General features: G+C 44.3%; 1 protein-coding gene across 1 annotated transcript in view; it reads right to left on the reverse strand.

Annotated features, from left to right (window-relative positions):
• The window catches only part of LAMC1 (laminin subunit gamma 1), a 922342-nt gene that overhangs the window by 122537 nt on the left and 780089 nt on the right, over positions 1-19716 (reverse strand). Inside the window, exon 19 of the mRNA XM_069641408.1 lies at positions 4871-5076. Within this exon, the coding sequence (XP_069497509.1) occupies positions 4871-5076 (206 nt within the window). The remainder of the gene's footprint in view (positions 1-4870; positions 5077-19716) is intronic.

The raw sequence follows: 19716 nt of genomic DNA on the forward strand, positions 1-19716 counted from the left end.
ATACTAGAAATGGCAAAAAAAAGAAGGAGCCCACCATTCTAGCAGAATGGTGGCCCTTCTGTGCATTACTGAGGCTGATTCAACAGCCTGCGAGTAATAAGACTAAAAAGTCACCAAGTTAAAACCACTGCAATTTTAACAAAAGTGTTAGCAGGTAAGTTAGAAAGGGGATATATTGTATCCCCCAGCACTCCACATAAGGTGGGGTCTGCTGGCGCATTTAAATCAATGTAAAGGGGATGTGAATCCCACTTTACTTCTTGGGAATAATAGTTCACCCAAGAAATAAGAATAAAAAGTTGAAATGCTGTGTGCTGCCATAGTACATTACAGGTAGTCCAAAGTTATAGTAAACTAACTCCAACCATGCACTACGGTGAGACATAAAAAGGCCACCCATAAAGAGGAAACGACTAGATGAGAGGGGGAAAAGATTGCCACTCACCTAGGGACAAGGTAAAACAATAACTAAGTCCAAGTAAAACTTTCTGGGGTGGACACAGGACACAAACTCCTCACATTAGGTCACTAACAGTAATGAACTGTACATTCTGAAGGGTGGTGTCCCACCAATTTGGGCACCTAACTATTCGAATCTAGGTGCTTATCTATGCATCCTTGCCAATCTGCCTCATTTCGAATCTAGGTGACTATGCATTCTTGCCAATCTGCCTCATTTCAAATCTAGGTGTTTATCCATGCATTCCTGCCAAACCGCCTAATCCTGATGCTAGGCATCTATCTCACATTTCTGCCAAACTGCCTCATCTCATTTTTAGGTGTTCTATGCATTTTAGCCACATTGCCTCATCCTGACTGTAGTTGCTTGCTCCTGCAATTGAGATTAACTACCATAGCTTGATGCTATTATCTAGTATGTGTCTATTCACTACCTACCTGCTGGCCTATATCCTGATCAGCCTCAATATTGCACCACCTACTAAGATGGCTCCGCAACTACCCAACATGCCAGCTTTACCTAGATTTATTAACCAAGTACATTAGATTTAAATGACCCTCAGGTACTGCCACCCTCCAGTCACCCTCGCATCACTATAGAAAGGAACCTTGGACTTCGAGCCAGGCTAGCCAAAATCCACGAGCCCCTGGCCCGCTCACTGCCTAACACAAAACCGTAGAACGCAACCACTCCGACCTAATCCCGCCACACAAATCAGTAACCCATTACAAAAACCCTACTCCACACCTTTTCATAACTCCCTCAACTTGGGCACTCCTGAACTCACAGGACAAGCGCCATACTACTACTTCAGAAAAGAGACTCCACTCCCAAAAACACAGTTAGTCCTAAGATCAAGGGAGCTTTGATCAACGCCAGATCGTTGGTAGCCCATGCTATAGAAATCGCAGACTTCATACTGACAGAAGACCTTGACTTCATCGCCATTACCGAAACCTGGTTACACCCAGCAGCAGGCCCTATGCTCATGATGGCAATCCCAGACAACTACACTATCCTGAGACAAGACCGACCCAACTCGAGGGGAGGTGGTGTCGCCATTATCCATAAGTGCAGTCTTACCATGAGAGTAGACACCTCCATAGATACCCTCTCCTGTGAAATATTAGCAGTCAAAATACTTCTCACTAACACCCAAACTCTCAACATCTATTTGATCTACCGCCCACCAGGTCCCATTGGTACCTTCGATGAAGACCTCAACTCTATTCTATCCAGCAACCTTAAAAAGTTCCACTCAAGCACTCACCCTGGGAGACCTCAACTTGGGTTACAATGACCCGGAAGACCATCCTGCCAGCATTATAGCCAACACTCTCACTGAATTAGGCTTTGCGCAAAGATGCACGCTACCAACACACTCGAAAGGCAGAACACTCGACTGGGTGGCCGACCACAACTACCTAGCGAATATTACAAATATCTCACCTTTAGCCTGGACTGACCACCACTTGATATCATTCATGCTCTCTACCGATAGACCACCACCTCCGCCTACTATTAAGGCCCCACCCACCCTTACCAGAAACAAGAAAAACATGACAGTAGAAAGACTTATCCCTAATCTACTCCCCGCTCTCAACACATTGCCAGACGACCTGGACCCCGAGTCCCTGGTCGAAGAATATAACAAGATTATGGCCACCTCGCTGGACCGCATCGCCCCCCCCTCAAACTCAGATCCAGCAAACCAAAAACGCACCTCAACAAATGGTATACACCATTCCTCAAAAACCTAAGGCAACAAAAAAAAGCTGCAAGGCCATTTGGAAAAATCCCCTTCAGACTCAAACAAACTCAAACTCTCCAAACAAGCTGCACTGTACAAAAAAGAAATCTATCTGTCCAAACATACTTCTTTTGACTCTCGTATATCCCAAGCCAAATCCAACATGAAAAGTTTTTTCAATCCTCAAAGAAATAGAAACCCCTATAGGACCCCCTGATACTTGCACCGAAGATAAAAGCTGGTGTTCAGACATTCAAAATGCCCTAGCAAATAAGATTGTGACTCTTCAAAGTAAAATCTCCGGCAAAAGAGCTTCCCTGAGTAACACTCAACTCAAAAATTCATGACAAACCCATGCCCACCGACCTAGCCCGTTTCCAGTTTGCCAAAGTCAATATCCTGGAAGTGGAAAAAAATCATCTTATCTCTGAAACCGTCCGATTGCTAGGGAGACTTGTGCCCTGCTCAGCTCATCAAAGATGCTGCCCGGGACCCCTCAACTTTCATCACAAAATTGATCAATGCCTCCTTCGCCACTGGATCCATCCCCACTAACTTAAAACAATCCTGGGTACTCCCATTATTGAAAAAACTCACTCTCGACCCTGCCATACCCACAAACTACAGACCCATATACCACCGTTCCCTTTCTCCTAAAAATTCTGGACAAGGTTGCTTATGTACATATACATAAGCACCTGGAAGAACACAACCTCCTAGGATCTAGGCAGTCTGGGTTCCGGCCCCAACACGGGACCGAAACCGCTCTCATTGACTTGAAAGCCCAGATCGATTCGCTCAGAGACAATGGGCAAGCTGCCTTACTCCTTCTCCTTGACCTATCTGCAGCTTTCAATCTGGTCGATCACACTGTCCTATGTTCACACCTCCACACTGCAGCTCACTTCTCAACGGAGGCCATCACGTGGATCACATCCTTCCTTAACGGTAGGACCATGAGGGTCTTCTCTCCCACGGCTGCAGCCGACCAAATACCCATCACCTGCGGTGTTCCTCAGGGCTCCTGTGTCTTCCCCACACTATACAACATATTTACCAAGCCCTTTTCGATTATTTGGATCATCTCGGTATCACCTACACTAATTATGCAGATGATACTCAGATCCTCCTTCCGCTTTCTGGAGATTATGGAAAGGATTTGGCCTTGTTAAATAGGGTGTACATTATCCAGGCATGGATGGCCACTCATGGACTATGCCTGAATGATGATAAAACAGAACTCATCATCCTAGGTACCACACTCAACAAAGAAACTTGGCCCGGCCTACAATTCCTTCATGATTGACGGAAACATCAAAGTTGGACAGGAGGTCAAAACATTGGGATTCTATCTAGACTCCAATTTTTCCTTCAAAAGACAAGTGAGCTCCCTTGCATCCTCCACGGCTTATACATGCAAATTAATCCGCGCAGCTAAACCCTTCCTGTCGGATTCCAGTTGCCTGACACTCGCCAGAGCTCTTATTCTGTCTCGCCTTGACTACTGCAATGCCCTATACCTGGGATCTACTAAGGCTACCACCAGTAAACTGCAAACCCTTCAGAACAATGCTCTAAGAGCAGCTCTGGGCATTTCCAGAAGGGAACACATAAAACATTTTAGCCAACAGAACAATTGGCTAGCCACTAAAGATAAAATTCTGTTAAAAACAGCATCACTCACTCATAAGTCTCTGAACAATGCCGCCCCAACTTACCTGATCAACAGATTCCACCGACAGTCCTCATTAAGACCCACCAGAACCGCATACAAAAACTGTTTATCTGTTCCCCACTACAAGCGGGCCACCATGGGGGGCAATAGCTTCCCAGTAAAAGCTGCTTTGTTGTGGAATTCCTTGCCTCCAAACCTTAGAATTGACATGCCCTACCAGAATTTCCGCTCACTGGTAGTCTCATGGTTGAAACTTGAGACCCACTAAGACTATGAAGTGCCCAGCGCCACCCGCACAAACTGTAACCGCGAGTGCCTTCCTGCTTGTGTGCCTTCCTGCTCACCTGTATATAATGGCCTGCAGGCCTACTACTGATTTGTATATAACATTGGTGTATTTTATTCTTGTATTATGTATATTCTTTGTACTGTAACCAAGTTCGAAAATTCTTGTAAAGGCTGCGCCCCGATACCCCCCGGGTACGCTCGCGCATTATAAATAATAAAAACAAACAAGCTGTATACGTGTAGAGATTGCTTGATTCACGTTTTAGTTCACATGCATTATTAAATAAGCAATATCATACAGACCTGCATGGACGATCCTCGACAAACTCCTCATGTATGGTAACTGAACTTTACACCAAGCCCTAAACCCACCCTGCCCCTCTTACTTCAAGCCTTCCTGCTCACCCTGGTTACTGAGTTGGGTTATACTGGTGGTACATTTTTGCAGGCCCACTAAAGTTGGGTTCTCAAAACTCTCCACCAGGTGACTAACTTCTGAACAGCATGGCAAGAGAAACCTGAATCCATTGTCACAGACGGGCAGCTGCTGTGTACTGGGACAATAATGAATACAATCCTCTCCAACAACTCAATCCAAATAATGGTCAGCACACTGGCAATTAACCCTTACTAGAATCTGCAGTTTTCCTATTAATATCAATAAATGTTTGATTATGGCGATTTCTATCCCACTCACCACATTTGCAATGGCTGCCTTTGCCCTCTCCAGCTCTTCACGGGCAGTCTCAATTAGAGTCCCGGTGTCCTCCACCCGGATACGAGCCTCTTGCGCAATGTCCTCTGTCTCTCCAACTGTTTTCCGGATATTCTCCAGTCGGCCAAGTTGGCTTGTCAAGGTATTGTTGATTTCAGCCAAACGATCCATTAAGCTCTGATCTACATCTGTAACAAAGAAAAAGACTGCATGAGAGCAAGGCTAGCTCAAATTACATAATGCAGATATTAGGAATGACACACGCAGATCAACAGTGCAGACTCAGCATTGCTTTGCACATTTCACACTACTTTTGCTTTATAAAAAATGTAAGTTAGAAGTGGTCCACAGAAGGAATACGTTACTTAACTAACTCCTGGTCGCTAGCATTGGTATCTTTCATAGATTCACAGGCTGTTAATATTTCCAGTCTTCAGGCTGGGAATCCTTGGTAATAGATCAATTTGTATTGAAATTGAAACAATGCAGTCACTTTAGTGCTCTAGTATAGTCATTTTGGGTCATACTGCACATAGCCAATAGAAAGGGCTCACTTAGCTCCACCCTGGGAGGCCATCTTCAGATTTTGGCAAAGCACAGGTAAAGTGGCAGTATGAGTCTGGGCGAGCCAAAGGGGTAAGTGAGAGGATTGCATGTGCATCTATGAAAGGTAATGTTGGAGAGCAGGAGTTACAGGTAAGTAACTTATTCCTTATCCAGCGTTGGATCTTTCATAGATTCACATGCTGTGAATAGATTATAAAGCAGTTCCACATAACGGGTGGGGGCAAGCTCCTTGTAGAATAACACCATAGGAGACACTGGCCTGAAGTAAACCGGTTACATAGAACCACCTGGCCAACTCTGGACTCTGCTGCAGAATCCATGTCGACGCAGTAAATATAAAAGTGTGCACCGACCTCTAGGTAGCAGTCCTGCAGGGAAACCCTGTTAAGTAAGAATTGATGCAGTCCAACTGGTGTGGGACTACACAAGACTTACCTCTTGGTATTAGGTAGCCCACCTTTTAGTATAGGCCTGTACTACACAAGTTGGTATTGTGACTGAGCAGCCAGGCTCATCTTAAGAGGGGTAATGCGAGTTGTAGAGCTGTACAATGAAATCAGTAAATACAGGTATCCAAGTAAACACTTCTATTATAAATCCTTATTTATATATACACAAAGATATTTAAAGCATTCGTTAAAAAGCAGCAACTAATAGTAACATTAGTCCCAAAGTTAGGCTTCAATTGTAACAGAAGCAGTAAGGCAGGCAAGCAACTTTTCATATGTTATACATTTTCCAGCACATCGAGTGTCATCATTTGAGGTCAGTAATAACACGTATCTGTGATCAACATTGCAATATTGAGTTATAATGAGGGAAAGGTTCTAGTTAGATCAGAACCCACTTTGTACTTGGAAAAACAGATTCCCCCAAAGGGATGTAGGCAATCTTTATCCCAGCAATACTGTTCAACAATTAAAACCTGTAGAGGAACAAGCACTTCCATAACCAATAGGTTTAGAAGGGGGCATTTAGGGAGCCAGGACAGCCAAAATCAATGGGCTAGTTCAAGGATCTGATGTTCTCTTCTTAGAGAAAGTAAGTAGTTCAAATAGAAAATCACAGCAACTCAAGGAGTCACCTTCAAGAAGCACAAGCTGAAATGACAGTGAGTTGAGGTCAACTCAGAGTAGGGTTAAATAGCACTCTCAAAGATAAGAAGCACCCCAAATAGAAAAAGGATAATGTACCCCAAGTCCCACAGTACCTTTTAATTGAAGTTGTTCCAGCTGGGTCCCTTCTGGTTGCAGTGCAGCAGACCCTTGTTCCTGGTCCTTGGTCATGGTGATGAAAGGGAGGACGTCTGGCGGCTCATGCTGCAGCACGAGAGAGAGGGACTCGGCAGCAAGGGATTCCTCAGGATTCAGCAGCATTTTGCGGTTTTGGCACCCTTTTCGTGGCACCAAAGAGGCAACAGCTCTGGTTAGATGTTCCTTGATCCCTCATTCCTGGACCTCGGTGACAGATCTCTGGACGCAGATATGCTGCTTTTGTAGGGTCCTCTGGATGCCCACAAAGTTCTGTCTGGATTCGCACTTCGGAAGACAATGCACTCACAGATGGTCGAGGTACCCCGGGTATTGGGATTCTGCAGCCTTGGAAAGTTGCAGCGAGTCGGGGGTTGTGCCAAAATACAGTTTGTCTTGAGACTAGTTGGTCCCAGTGTTAGGGAACATTCTCATAAACGTGCCAATTCCCTTCACCTTAGAGACCCCTAGCAACATTGCTGGATTTTTTTACGTGGAAAGAGTGTGAGCCTTTTTTCCCACTCATGTATTTTGATGTGTGTTTTACACTTGTGTTCTTTGATTATGGAGAAAACTCCATAGGCATAATCTTTTCATGTATGTTACACAGCACCTTCAGTGCTTTGACACAGGGATTTCTTTTCAGACTTCCTAAAGGTTTAAATACCTTCTCTGGGATGAACTACTGTTTCCCAGTGAATGTAAAGTGAAATTGACTTTACTAGTCTTTCCAAATCCCTAGACCCAGCACACACCATCTTACAATGGAGTGCTGGAGGGGTTACATAGTATCCCCTTTGTCTAAATACTCATGTAGCAGTCGAATCCTACCCTTTCCTATTGAAAAGGCTGGTGGCAGTGGTTTTACAACGAACAACCATGATTTTGCCCGACTGCGAACACTGGTAGCTAAAATCACGGGAGCCATGTTTTTGAAGATGGCGCCTTAAGCCCCTTTGTTTAAACAGGTCCCGGTCTTTTTTCGCTGTTTCTTTTTGGAAAAATTTTTCTTGTGTTGGTCTCTGCGCACCAAACCAGGTTTGGTCCCTTTGTTCAGATGCCTGTGGCGAGCTTCAGGACTGAAGACCGCCTCTGGCGGCAGAGTGTCTGGGGTGGGCAGGAACTGAGGGAGGTGCCCGAAACTCCCTGTGCTTAGTCTCCTAGGAGACCCAAATGCCCTCTGGCGTGATAGGCTGGCTGACTGTCCGTCAAGGAAAGCCACCCTACTGGGCGAGTGACAGCTAGGCGGGAATGAAAGGGAGAGAACTGTTTAAAAGGCGAGTCTCTTGGACTGGAAAGCAGAGTCGACCAATGGAACGAAAGAACTGAAAAAGAGCTGGAAGAGGACAGCTGCTGCAACTCCTGGACCATTGGTTTGCCCGGTTAAGCCCTACTGCAGGTCCAAATTGACAAGTTCTTCTCGACAGAAGCCCCTTCAAGAACGACTTCTTCCTTTGAGTTGGTGGGACCAATCAACTCGTAAGCCACCTGGATACCATTCTCAGGGCTAGTTAGGATTAACCAGGGAGAGGGATACCAGCTTGTGTGCTTGAAGCTACAGCTACTGGAACTGAAGTGACTCCATCTGGTTTGCTTTTTCGACGATCCCGTGCAGTGCCGGAGTCCCCCGACGTCCTCCCTCTCGTCCCCACAGCTGAGCCTCAGGAACAGTGAGATCTGCAAGAACTGCATGGAACCAACGACTTCAGCTGCATTTGTTTTTTCATATTAAGATACTGTGCCAACCCGATTGAGAGAACACCACGCTTGCCACTCTTGAGGTGAAATTTCATTAAACTTTCCCAAATTGCAGGCCTAATCAGCTTGTGACCCAACAAATTATTCTTTTTCGCGTAAACTACTTCCGAGAACTTTTGCGAAGACTTTACCGTTTGATACCAGAACTGCACTTTCCTATTCAGAACAGTAGCCCATTGACTTTGGCCTGGCCTATTGACTTGAATTGAACTCTTCTGGTGAACTGAAACCATTTGCACTGCCTAACAAGTATATGTGATCGATTCTACTTACCTTGTCCCTTTTGCTTACTTCTAAATAACTGAACTGCCATTTGGCTCCTATTTCAGGGGAGCTCAAACTGTCTCAAAATCTTGTATTCAAGTGTATTAGTATATAATGTTAAGTTTCCTTTTTCTAAATGATTGTGTAATACATGGATATACTCAAGGCATCTTGGTAAAACATGTATAAGTGTCTACTTGAAACACTGATTGAAAGTCCTCTGTGTAATGACTTGTACTGCTCACATTCACTCTTGGGATAAGCCTGGCTGCTCAGCTCGCTACCAAAAACTATGTGGTACAGACTTATACCAAATGTTGGTTTGGCCTATAGTCCCAATTGTGTGTAGTGATCCCTTTGGGAAACATTTGAGAAGTCTAAAAGACATCCCAGTGTCACTGCACTGAGGGTGCTGTGTAACACACGTGAAAAGTTGATGCCTATGGAGTTATCTAAAACTCCATAATCAAAAAACACAAGTGTAAAACACAAATCAAAATACATGAAAGTGGGGAAAATGGCTCACGCTCTCTCCAGGTAAAAAAGTCAAGTCCTTAAAAATCCAGCAAAGTTGCTGGGGGTCTCTGAGGTGAAGGGAATTAGCACATTTATGAGAATTCTCCCCAACAGTTGCTGCTGCACAAAGGAAAATACAGCTATCCTTCTAACCTAAGGTACTGTGGGGCTAAAGGTATAACTTAACCTGAGCCGAAGAGTCACTCCAGTGTGACTGGAGTGCGTTAATAGGTGTCCACCCTCCTGCTGACCCAGGCTTGTCAGCTTGTGTCCATTTAGGGAGTCCTTTTGCAGGGTCCCTCTAACTTGTGTTCTATTATTGAGCATCTAATTTTAGTGACTGAAAGTATCCTGAGGAGCTTTGCTTATTCTGCTGCTTCGTAAGACTTTGGCTCCACTCCTACACTGACTTTCGTATAATTGGGTATTGGACTTTAAAAGCATTAGAAGCTCCAAAATGTTTCTCTGGAACGTAAAGAGTTGCTGCTGTCTGTATAACCAACATTTTTCCTCCCAAAAGATTTTATCTGATGTGGTTTTGCTAACTAAATTCAATTAATGTTTATCTGTAAAGTAACGCGAGTGTGCGGTAGCACCGATAATATGGCAGTACTGTCATTAGTTTCAAACTAACAATTGTAAGCGCAAACTACTATTGAATTAATGACCTCTGAAAAGTATTAAGAATTCCTGTGTGGTGTTAGTGAAATAAGTATGCATCTACCTTCCTTGTGTGAATAAGAATACATGTATACTTTTAATATAACATACTGTGTAATTTTATTTGGACTATAGTATTTGCTGAGTTCAATGTACTTACATATAGCTCACATCTTCCTCCTATGATAAGACTGGCTGCTCTGCCAATCTACCAAGATCCTTTGGGTAGTACAGACTTATACTAAGAGTTGGGGACCTGTATGCCAAGGGATAGTTTTATGAAGTCTTACCTCAAGTGGACATAAGGAAAACTCCTCTAACGCTAAATACGGTAACCCATTTTCCGGCGAAAGCTGCTACTTTTGCATGTAAGTGAGCTTTGTGTGTGCGAGCCAGGAGGGGGCTGGACTGTCTGTTCCCAGTCCGCATGATCTGGCGCCCGAAATCTGTTGCTGGGCGAGTGTGTTGACGAGTGGTGTTCCATGATTGGACAACCCTGAGCTGTTTGAATGTTGCAGATCCTTACCATTGGTGGTCTTGGGCTGACTCCCAGGCTGAAACTTGGATAAAATGAGGGATCGTGCAGCTATTTGACAGATCATTGAAACCAAGACTTCTACAGAGAAGAGCAGACCACCGACGACAACCCCTGCAGCTGATCAGCATCAGCTTCAGTGGTGTCCCAGTCCCGATTTCAACAAGACCTTCATTGGCACTTCAACCCCTGGACCAGTGGGAACAACCAGTCTCGAGACCCCTTTGAGGATCTTGTCTTCTGAGTCCCTGGACAAAACAGTGGACTGACCAGCTCTCCTGGGATTCCTTGCTGCAGCTGTTCCAAAGAAAATCTTGGAACTTTGCAGATCTTCAGCTTGTGCCACAAGTCCCCATTTCCTCCATTTTTGCCATCTCACTCCAAGTAAATCTGTGCTGGACTTATGCCCATTTTCATTCCCTGAAGATAATCTGTTGGCGCATGTTGGGGAGAATTCTCAAAAATGTGCTAATTCCCTCTACCTTAGAGACCCGCAGCAACTTTGCTGGATTTTGAGGACTTGATTTCTTTTAATTGGAGAGTGTGAGACCCTTTTCCAACACTCATGTATTTTTGTGTGAATTTTACCTCTGCATTTCTTTTTGGTTATGGAGTCTAACCAACTCCATAGGCATCATCTTTTACAATTGTGTCACAGAGCACATTCAGCGAAGTGGCACAGGGAAGTCTTTCAGATTTCCCAAGGTTTAAATACCTTCTCTGGGATCAACTACTGTTTCCCAGAACAGTGGAGTGAAATTGACTTCACTTAGTCCTGTAAAATTCTAGACCCAGCACACCCTATCTTACAATAGAGTGCTGGAGGGGTTACTTAGTATCCCCTATGTCTAGTCACTCATTTAGCATTCATTTGTTACCCTTTCCTCTCAGAATGGCTGGTGGCAGTGGTTTTACAATGAACTACCATGATTTACCGTGGCTGCAAACTGTTTATAGCTCCGGTAACGTTAAATCGCGGCAGTCCATGTTTTCCAAAATGGTGCTGAGCCTCCTTTGTTAAAATGGTCCCTGGCTGTCTTTTCGCATTTCTTTGTGGAAAGGTCCTTCAAGTTTTTCTCCGTGCGCCAAACCAGGTTTGGTCTCTTTGTTCATTCACCTTTGGCGGGCATCAGGAGTGAACCCCGCCTCTGGCTCCAGAGCGTGTGGGACAGGCAGGAAGTGAGAGGTGCCCGAATCTCCACGTGCTTAGTCTCCTAGGAGACCCAAATGCACAGCAAGTAAAGCCACCCTGCTGGGTGAGTGGCTGCTATGCTGGAATTAATTGGAGAGAACTGAATAAACGGAGCGTCTCTTGGCTTGGAAGGAGAGTCGACCGCTGGACGAATGAACTGAAGAAGAGCTTGAAGAGGACAGCTGCTGCAACTCCTGGACCGTTGGTTTGCCCGGTGAAGCCCTGCTGCAGGTCTGAATCGCCAAGTTGGCATCAACAGAGAAGCCCTGAAAGGACGACTTCTCCCTTTGAGTTGGTGGGACCAATAACCTCTACCATAAGCCACCTGGACACCTTATCTCGGAGCTGGTTGTATTTTTGTCAGAGTGATGCAGGAAATTGAATAACCAGGGAGAAGGACACCAGTTTGTGTGCTTGACTTACAGCTGCCGGAATCGAAGATTTGCCAGTTGCAAGCTTTTTTTGACCAGTCCCAGTGCAGGAGTCCCCCGACATCCTCCCTCTTGTCCTCACGACTGAGGCAAAGGAACAGTGAGATTGGCAGGAACAGAAGTCATCAGCTGCCTCTTTTCCTCATTTGTAAGGTACTGTAAAACCAGACAGAGCACTTACCTCTCGCGATGAAAGTGCTTGAAACTTTCCCAACTCACAGGCCTAATCGGCTTGTGACCCCAACCTATGATTCTTCTTGCTACAAACTATTCCTAAGAACCTTTGCAGAGACCTTTCCGTTTAACCACCAGAACTGCTTTGTCCTATCCAAGACTTTAGCCCATTGATTCAGGCCTAGCCTATTGAATTGAATCTTCTGGTGAACTCTAAATATTTGCACTGTCTAAAGAATATTGTAACCTTTCATGTTCTAATAATCTTTGCCTTTTACTCGTCTTGAAAAGTATTTCTGAATTAGTATTGAAGTGTATTTTTGTGTATGATATAATTGTCTCCTACTATTGAATGTTTTATAATTGAATGGTTAATAAATTCAAAAGTATTTTTAACCAAGAAACTTTGTGTAAGTGTTTATTTGAACACCTGTGATTGTAGACCTCTGTGTAACATCATTGCAGCTCACATTCTGCCTTGAGATAAGCCTGGCTATTCAGCCCCCCAACCAAAACTGTGTAGTACAAACTTATGCCAAAGGTTGGTTTTGCTTACCTCTGTAGTCATAGTTGTCTGTAGTGGTTCCAGAGGGTACTGCATTCAAACTTTGCCTAACAGCCTAAAGCTTCCGGAAGATCCTCCGAACTCCCACGAAGGAGGACTGACCAAGCCTGACCCCCCCCTCAGTTAAGTGCGGGACCTCAGATGTGAGGAAAGTCCACCTTGACACCCAGGAACCGCGCTCATCGCCATTTGCTGTACCGCAAGGAGCAGAAATGCGAAACAGCCACTGAAAGTAAAGTTTGCCAGGTGACAGCTTTGACGGTGCCAGTACAGTGCAGGAGTACCCCGACGTCCTCCCTCTTGTCCCCACGGCTGAGGCCCAGGAACAGTGAAATCTGCAGAGCTGCACAGGAACAGAGGTTTTCAGCTGCATCTATTTCTTCTTTACTAAGGTACTGTGAAACTAGCCTAAGAGAACTTAACTCTTACAGTGGAAGTGCTTGTAACTTCTGCAACTCACAAGTCTAATCAGCTTGTGGCCCTACATTTGATTCTTCTTTTTATCAAAGACACCTAAAAACTTGTGCAAAGACTTTTCCATTTACTTACCTGAAGTGCTGCATCCTATGCAAAGAATTTGGCCTATTGACTTTGGCTTAGCGTATTGAATTGAATGACTCTTCTAAGTGCTATCTGAAAGTATTTGCCGTGCTAAAGAATATTTGTAAATTCTTGTGTTCTAATAACCTTTGCCTTTTCCTTACTTTTTAAAGAGTCTTCTGAATGCTAACAGTAAGGTATTAATGTCCCCAGCACCCTTGTTACTGAAGTCACCTGTGGGTGTAGGTTGTGTCTGTGGGCCATCCCAAAAGGGCCTTGTCGGATTCAGAAACTCGGTGTACAGTACTGAAGTATATTTGTGTGTTACTATTCTATTGGTCCCTTCTGAAGTAGACTTTATAGCTTACTGATAAATAATTGTTTATGCAAGAAACCTTGAGTGTAAGAGTTTATTTGAATACCTGTAACTGTGAATCTTTGTGTAACTCCACTACAGCTCACATTTCCCCTCTTGAAATGAGCCTGGCTGCTCAACATGCTACCAAACATGTGTGCTACAAGCTTAAACCAAAGGTTGGGTTGCCTATACCTATAGTCATAGTTGTTTGTAGTGTTCCCAGAGGGTACTGCATTCAAACTTTGCCCAACACGGGTGGCACTGGTGGGATATATTGTAGAGTTGTTACATTGAGCGTTTGCTTTACTTTTGTTGAAATAGTAACCTTCACAAGGCTAAGCTCCACTAGAAAAGCAATTGTAACATGCCAGATATGGATAACTTCAGACAGGAAGCCCTGATCATTTTGACAGTAGAGCAACTGAAAGAAATGCGTAGTCAGGTATCTCCTTGTTAAAGGAAAGAAAAATGAACTTATTGCAAGATTGTTAGAAAATCAATGTCTGGGTAGTAGGTCTGTCACAGCTACTATACCAGAAAATGTGGAAAATGATGAGGACAATAATGATTCAGAGTCTAACTCTGAATGTTCTGGAAGAGTTAGAGGAGTCTCAGCATGTGAGCCCCTCTTTACCTCAACAGGCCCTTAGGCCTCAACCATTAGCCACAGGGACCCTACCAGGTCCAGTACTGAGTCTATAATTTGTCTCTCTTGAAAAAATGAGATTTGAGTTGGAGTTTAAAAGATTAGAAATCCAAGCTGAAGCGAAACATGATCTCAAAGGGAAATGGAATTACAACATGCTCTTGAAATGAAGAAATTGTCTCTTGAAAAAGTTTCTACCCCAGAATCTTCTAGGCCTTCCAGTCCTAAGAGACCTTACATGCCTAAGGAAGCTGTGAGTATGTATGAGGTGAAACTTTATATTTTGGATTGGTTGGGTGCTTTTGAATATAACAGTGGGATTCAGGGTTTCACAGGGAATCAGTTGATTCATTGGCTTTTGTCTAGGCTCCCCCAGGTTGCAAATGATGCTGTAATGGTGGTGGGGGAACTTGAAAGATTGGAGTATGAAAATGTGAAGCTAGCTTTGATAGCTAGATTTGGGAACACTCCTTCCCGAACCTTAAGAGGTTCAGGACCATCAGAAAGCCTTATGGTACCCCTTAGGCTACCTGGGTGTGTGAATGTTTGAAAAACTTAGATGTTTGGTTAAGGGTTACAGAGTGAACTCTTTTGAAGGAATGAAGCTAAGACAGCATTTGGCTGATGCGAACAAGATTGACCCAAGAAACTAGCAAAGGCTGCTGACTTGTGGGTTGCCAACAGGGCTACTCTCAAGGATTCTGGGTCCACTCATACAAAGGATTAGGGAAAGCAGCAAAACAAAAGAATTCAAAAACCTCCAATCCAAAATAGGGCCACAAACAGAAGGGTAAGCCACATAGGGCCACATGGGAAACCAGGTCAGTCTAGTGAAAGCTCTGGTGCCAAACCAGAGGGAGGTCAGCAGAAGAACAAATTACTTACCAACTGTAACATTCTTTTGACTGGATGTTCCTCCCACGTATTCCTCATCTAAGATAATCTGCCAGTTTGCTGCTTCTTTCGTCGGAATTTTTTTTTTCGCCAGAGGGCGCTGTGCTCGAGGCCACGTAGCATTAGTCCCCGAGAGCCGTCGTCGAGTGTCAACGTCATCCATCATATAAAGGGCTCGAGCTGCGCCCGTTGGTCTCAGTTTTGTTTTTTCGGTGTTAATGGTTGCATCAGTTGTACCAGGCATCGAATGATGTCAGGCTCTTAAAGGGATGGTCTAGTAAAAAATTTTATTTCAAAAATAGATAGGCCACATAAAAAAAAATACTAGCATCCTGCGTTTTAAAACTTCCTATGTAAAATTTTGAGCTATTCAAGCTCAAAATTCGAAAAAGCAAGCACAGGGGCGAAGGCATTTTGTGAAATGGAGGCCCTCCTGTGCTGGTTTTTGCGGCACTAATGAAGGAAAAGCCAGCCAACTGTAGTAAAAGTCTACCGCTGGGTGGCTTTCCCTTCATTAGTGCCGGGACGCGGACCGGAGACCAGAGCAGGAAAGCTGCAGCTGAATCTCGGTAAGTGCTATTTATTTTTTTTACAAAAAATAAGCACCAGCTGCGTTTTTTTTTCTAAGTTTTCCGGGCTGGAGGAGCCCGGAAAACTTAGAAATAAAACCGCAGCTTTAAAAACATTGTATTTATGTTTGCGGTCGCTTTTGAAGCGACCGCAAACATAAATACAACTTTATTGTGTTGGAAAACGCTGCGGTTTTAAAACCACAGCGTTTTCCAACACAACCGCATTGTGTCTGCCTGAATCTGCTTTCCCATTTGGGGCTCTCGGCTCCGAGAGCCCCAAATGGGAAAGCAGATTTAGGCAGACAACGCAGCATTTAGCTTTTCCCATTTGGGGTTCTCGGGCTCCCCACGGGGAGCCCGAGAGCCCCAAATGGGAAATCAGCTGCAGGTAGAAACACTACGCGGCATGTAAACATAACCGCGTGTGTTTCTGCCTGCTGTGGCTTTCACTTTGGGTCTCCGGTGCTACAAATTGAAATCATGTACAAAGCAATTTATCTTAATACGCTCGTTTTAGTTTTAGTGACAGGTTTACAAAAAGAAAATGCAAGGTTACTATAGCAATGCTTATAACAAAATTAACAAAATGGTGGAGAGGACGCCGCGTCGTCATGGAAACCTCTATAACAAGGTATTCCAAGATGGCGACGGCGTTCCCAACAATGTACTCCACGCCAACGCGAGTGAATCAGGAGCGATGAGGTAAGCAAACGTGCTTTGTCTATAGAGTTAATAAGATTATATTCCAGACGAGTAGTCAGCATTTCAAGGCACGTTTTGGGAAATAGCCGAGGTATTTAGCTCAATAGGTTACACACGACCGGGCGATCGCAACAAGAAGAATTTGTCAGTTGCGAATGAGGATTCCGATTGTTAAAGCAACATGTCAATTTCATAAAACCAATTGAGTAGAATGATGCCAATTTAAAAAGTAAGCTTTCATTATTAAGGCTGTCTGGATTTAGGCAATTAATATATAAAGTTTTTTTATATTAATGCGTGTACATAAGTAGTGGATAATCATTACTAAACTTCAAACGTGAATGACAAGTATTTGTACACGATCATTCAAATCAAATTAGTGACCATGGTAACCATCGTAGATGCCCAACGCAGTATAAGTTAGATATATCTTTTTCTTTCTACATGAAAAGGGTATAAACTATTTTTCAATATACAATTGGCAGGAAAGAAGTATGGGATTGAACCCAATATAAATAAACTCGACCAACACATTCAATGAACATATTTTGAATTTCTGGGTAAGTAACCCTCCACTCAAGTGAGAAAATATGCCTTACTTCACTGAGTCAGTATTTGGCAATCATTGCTAACAATGTTGTATTTTTTCATCTCTCCATGTTTTTTGTTTCTTTTTGTGTGTATTTATTTTTCCCTGTTCCCGTTTGTTTCACTCCCTGTTTACCAACCTTCCCTTTCCCACTTGTTTTGAACATCTTATTTGCAATGTTTTTTCTCATGACCTATACAATCCTCCCCACTACCCATCCATAATTTCTGTCCAATTTACACATGCAAATTCATGTTGATTAATGAACAATGCATATACTTGTTTGACCAATTGGTATATGCGGGGGAACCACTAAATGGGGGATTTTTTTGACTGTTTGAATTTTGGCTATATTACAGAAATGAGATATAATGTGATTGTTCAACAAAAAGTCTGTTCAAGTAGCCCAGATTTGAGAAAGGCTCTGCTGAGCCGAAACACGCGTTATCCAGTGTGTTTTGACTTAATAAAATACAACTGAGTCAGCAGAATTAATTGGCGCAGAGTCACAGAGTTATTTCTACTTACAATGTTCTTCTGGAGGAGCGCTTGAAGATAGATAGCGCTGCTAAATATCCTTTAATTAGTACCAACTTGGAGCCTCGAGTTGGCCAAATGTAAAAGAAAGGAAAGCACCATGGGAGTGCTACATTGAAAAGGATCCACATTTTTATCCCTGCACCAGTTACTGAATTTCTTCCGACACCGGTACAAGGATTTTGCTGCTGGCTTTCTAGCCGAAAGCAAAATTTCCATAACGTCGCCCGGAAGGTCCCAATCCTTATATCTCAGCCTCTCGGAAGACAAGCGTGAAGGCTGAGAGCTTTGACCTCTGGATGGAGAACTTGACCTTCCCTTTGCGAGAGGAGATCCTCTCTTTGTGGAAGACATATTGGAGGGCAGATGGACATGTCCAGAAGGTCCAGGTACCACCTTCTCCTGGCCCAATCCGGAGCAATTAGGATCATGGTTTTCCTGAACTTTCTCAACCTCCTGATTACTTGAAGAATCACGGGGATTGGAGGGAACGCGTATAGGAGTGGAAATATCTAGGCCACTACGAACATGTCCCCCTAGAGCTCCTCTCGGGGGAAATTCCCTTGAGCAGAACAGTTCACACTTTCAGTTGGTACCAGTCGGGAAAAGATCCACTTGAGGGGATCCCCAAAGGGCGAAGATCTCTTGAAGGACTTCCTGAGCTAGTTCCTATTCCTGGGAGACTGCTCTGCCTGCTCAGAGCATCTGCCGTCGTGTTTTTCTCTCTGGCTAGATGAATTGCCGATAGAAAGATTCCTTCTTGCATTGCCCAGAACCAGAGCTGCATTGCTTCTCTGCACAGTGGGAGTGATCCTACGCCTCCTCTCGTTGAGGTAGTACATGGTCACTGTGTTGTCTGTCATTATCAGGACATTCTTTCCCCATACAGAGGGCAGAAAGGCCTTCAGCGCTAGTCCGATTGCCCTCAGCTCCAAAAGGTTGATGTGTAGTTTGGACTCCGATGGAGACCAACAACCACTGATGGTCAGATCGTTGGTGTGGGCTCCCCACCCCGTGAGTGAGGCGTCCGTCACTACCGTTATCTCCGGCCATGGTTGCCAAAAAAGTTCCCCCTTGAGGATATTCTCCTTGCAGCCCACCATAGAAGATCTTGAGCCACCTCGGTTAAGACTTTCAGAAGATCTGCCATCTCTCCTGAAAATTGGGACCATTGAGTCCTGAGGGCCCATTGAAGGGATCTCATCCTCAATCTGGCCTCTGGCACCAGAAAAATGCAGGATGCCATGAGGCCTAGCAACCTTAGAAAGTCGAATGTCGGTAGATGTTGGGCATTTTGAAACTTCGTTACCATCTGCAGAATGTGTTGAGCTCTCTCCTCGGGAGGCGAGGCTTTCCCTGAGGTAGTATCCAGGACTGCTCTGATGAACTGGAGTCTTTGGCTTGGAATCATCTGCGACTTCTTGTAATTGAGGGAGAAGACCAGTCTGTGTAACAAGTGGCAGGTCATGGTCAACTGTTCCTGGGCTCGTTCTGGTGAACTCACCCTGATTAGCCAATTGTCCAGGTAAGGGTAGACACGAATCTCTCCTCTCCCGAGACTCGCTGCTACTACAGCCATCAGCTTGGTGAAAACCTTCAGGGCGGAGGTCAGCCCAAATGGCAGAACTCGAAACGGATAGTGAGATACCTCAGGTAATCTGTGCTTGAGATGGATTGGCACGTGAAAGTAAGCATCCTGAAGGTCCAATGAAACCAGCCAGTCCTGAAGCTGAAGAGTCTGAAGGATTTGAGAAAGTGTCACCATCTTCAACTTGTCCTTCCTGAGGTACTTGTTCAAGTTTCTTAAGTCCAAGATGGGTCTCAACCCTATGTCTTTTTTGGGGATGAGAGTACCAACCCTTGTCCCGCTCTGCTACAGGTACATGTTCTATTACACCTTTCTCTAGCAGGGTTAAAATCTCCTGCACAAGGAGCGGGTCTGGAATTTTTACAGAATTAGCTCCCGGTGGATGATCTTGGGGTCTTTGATGAAAAGGAAGACAGTAACCATGGGTGACTATCTCTAGCGCCCAGGCATCCGACATAGTGCCCCGCCATTCGTCCAGATACCGAATGAT

This window comes from Ambystoma mexicanum, chromosome 1q, assembly GCF_040938575.1.
Source record: "Ambystoma mexicanum isolate Mex_15411 chromosome 1q, UKY_AmexF1_1, whole genome shotgun sequence".
In the NCBI taxonomy this organism is placed as follows: Eukaryota; Metazoa; Chordata; class Amphibia; order Caudata; family Ambystomatidae; genus Ambystoma; species Ambystoma mexicanum.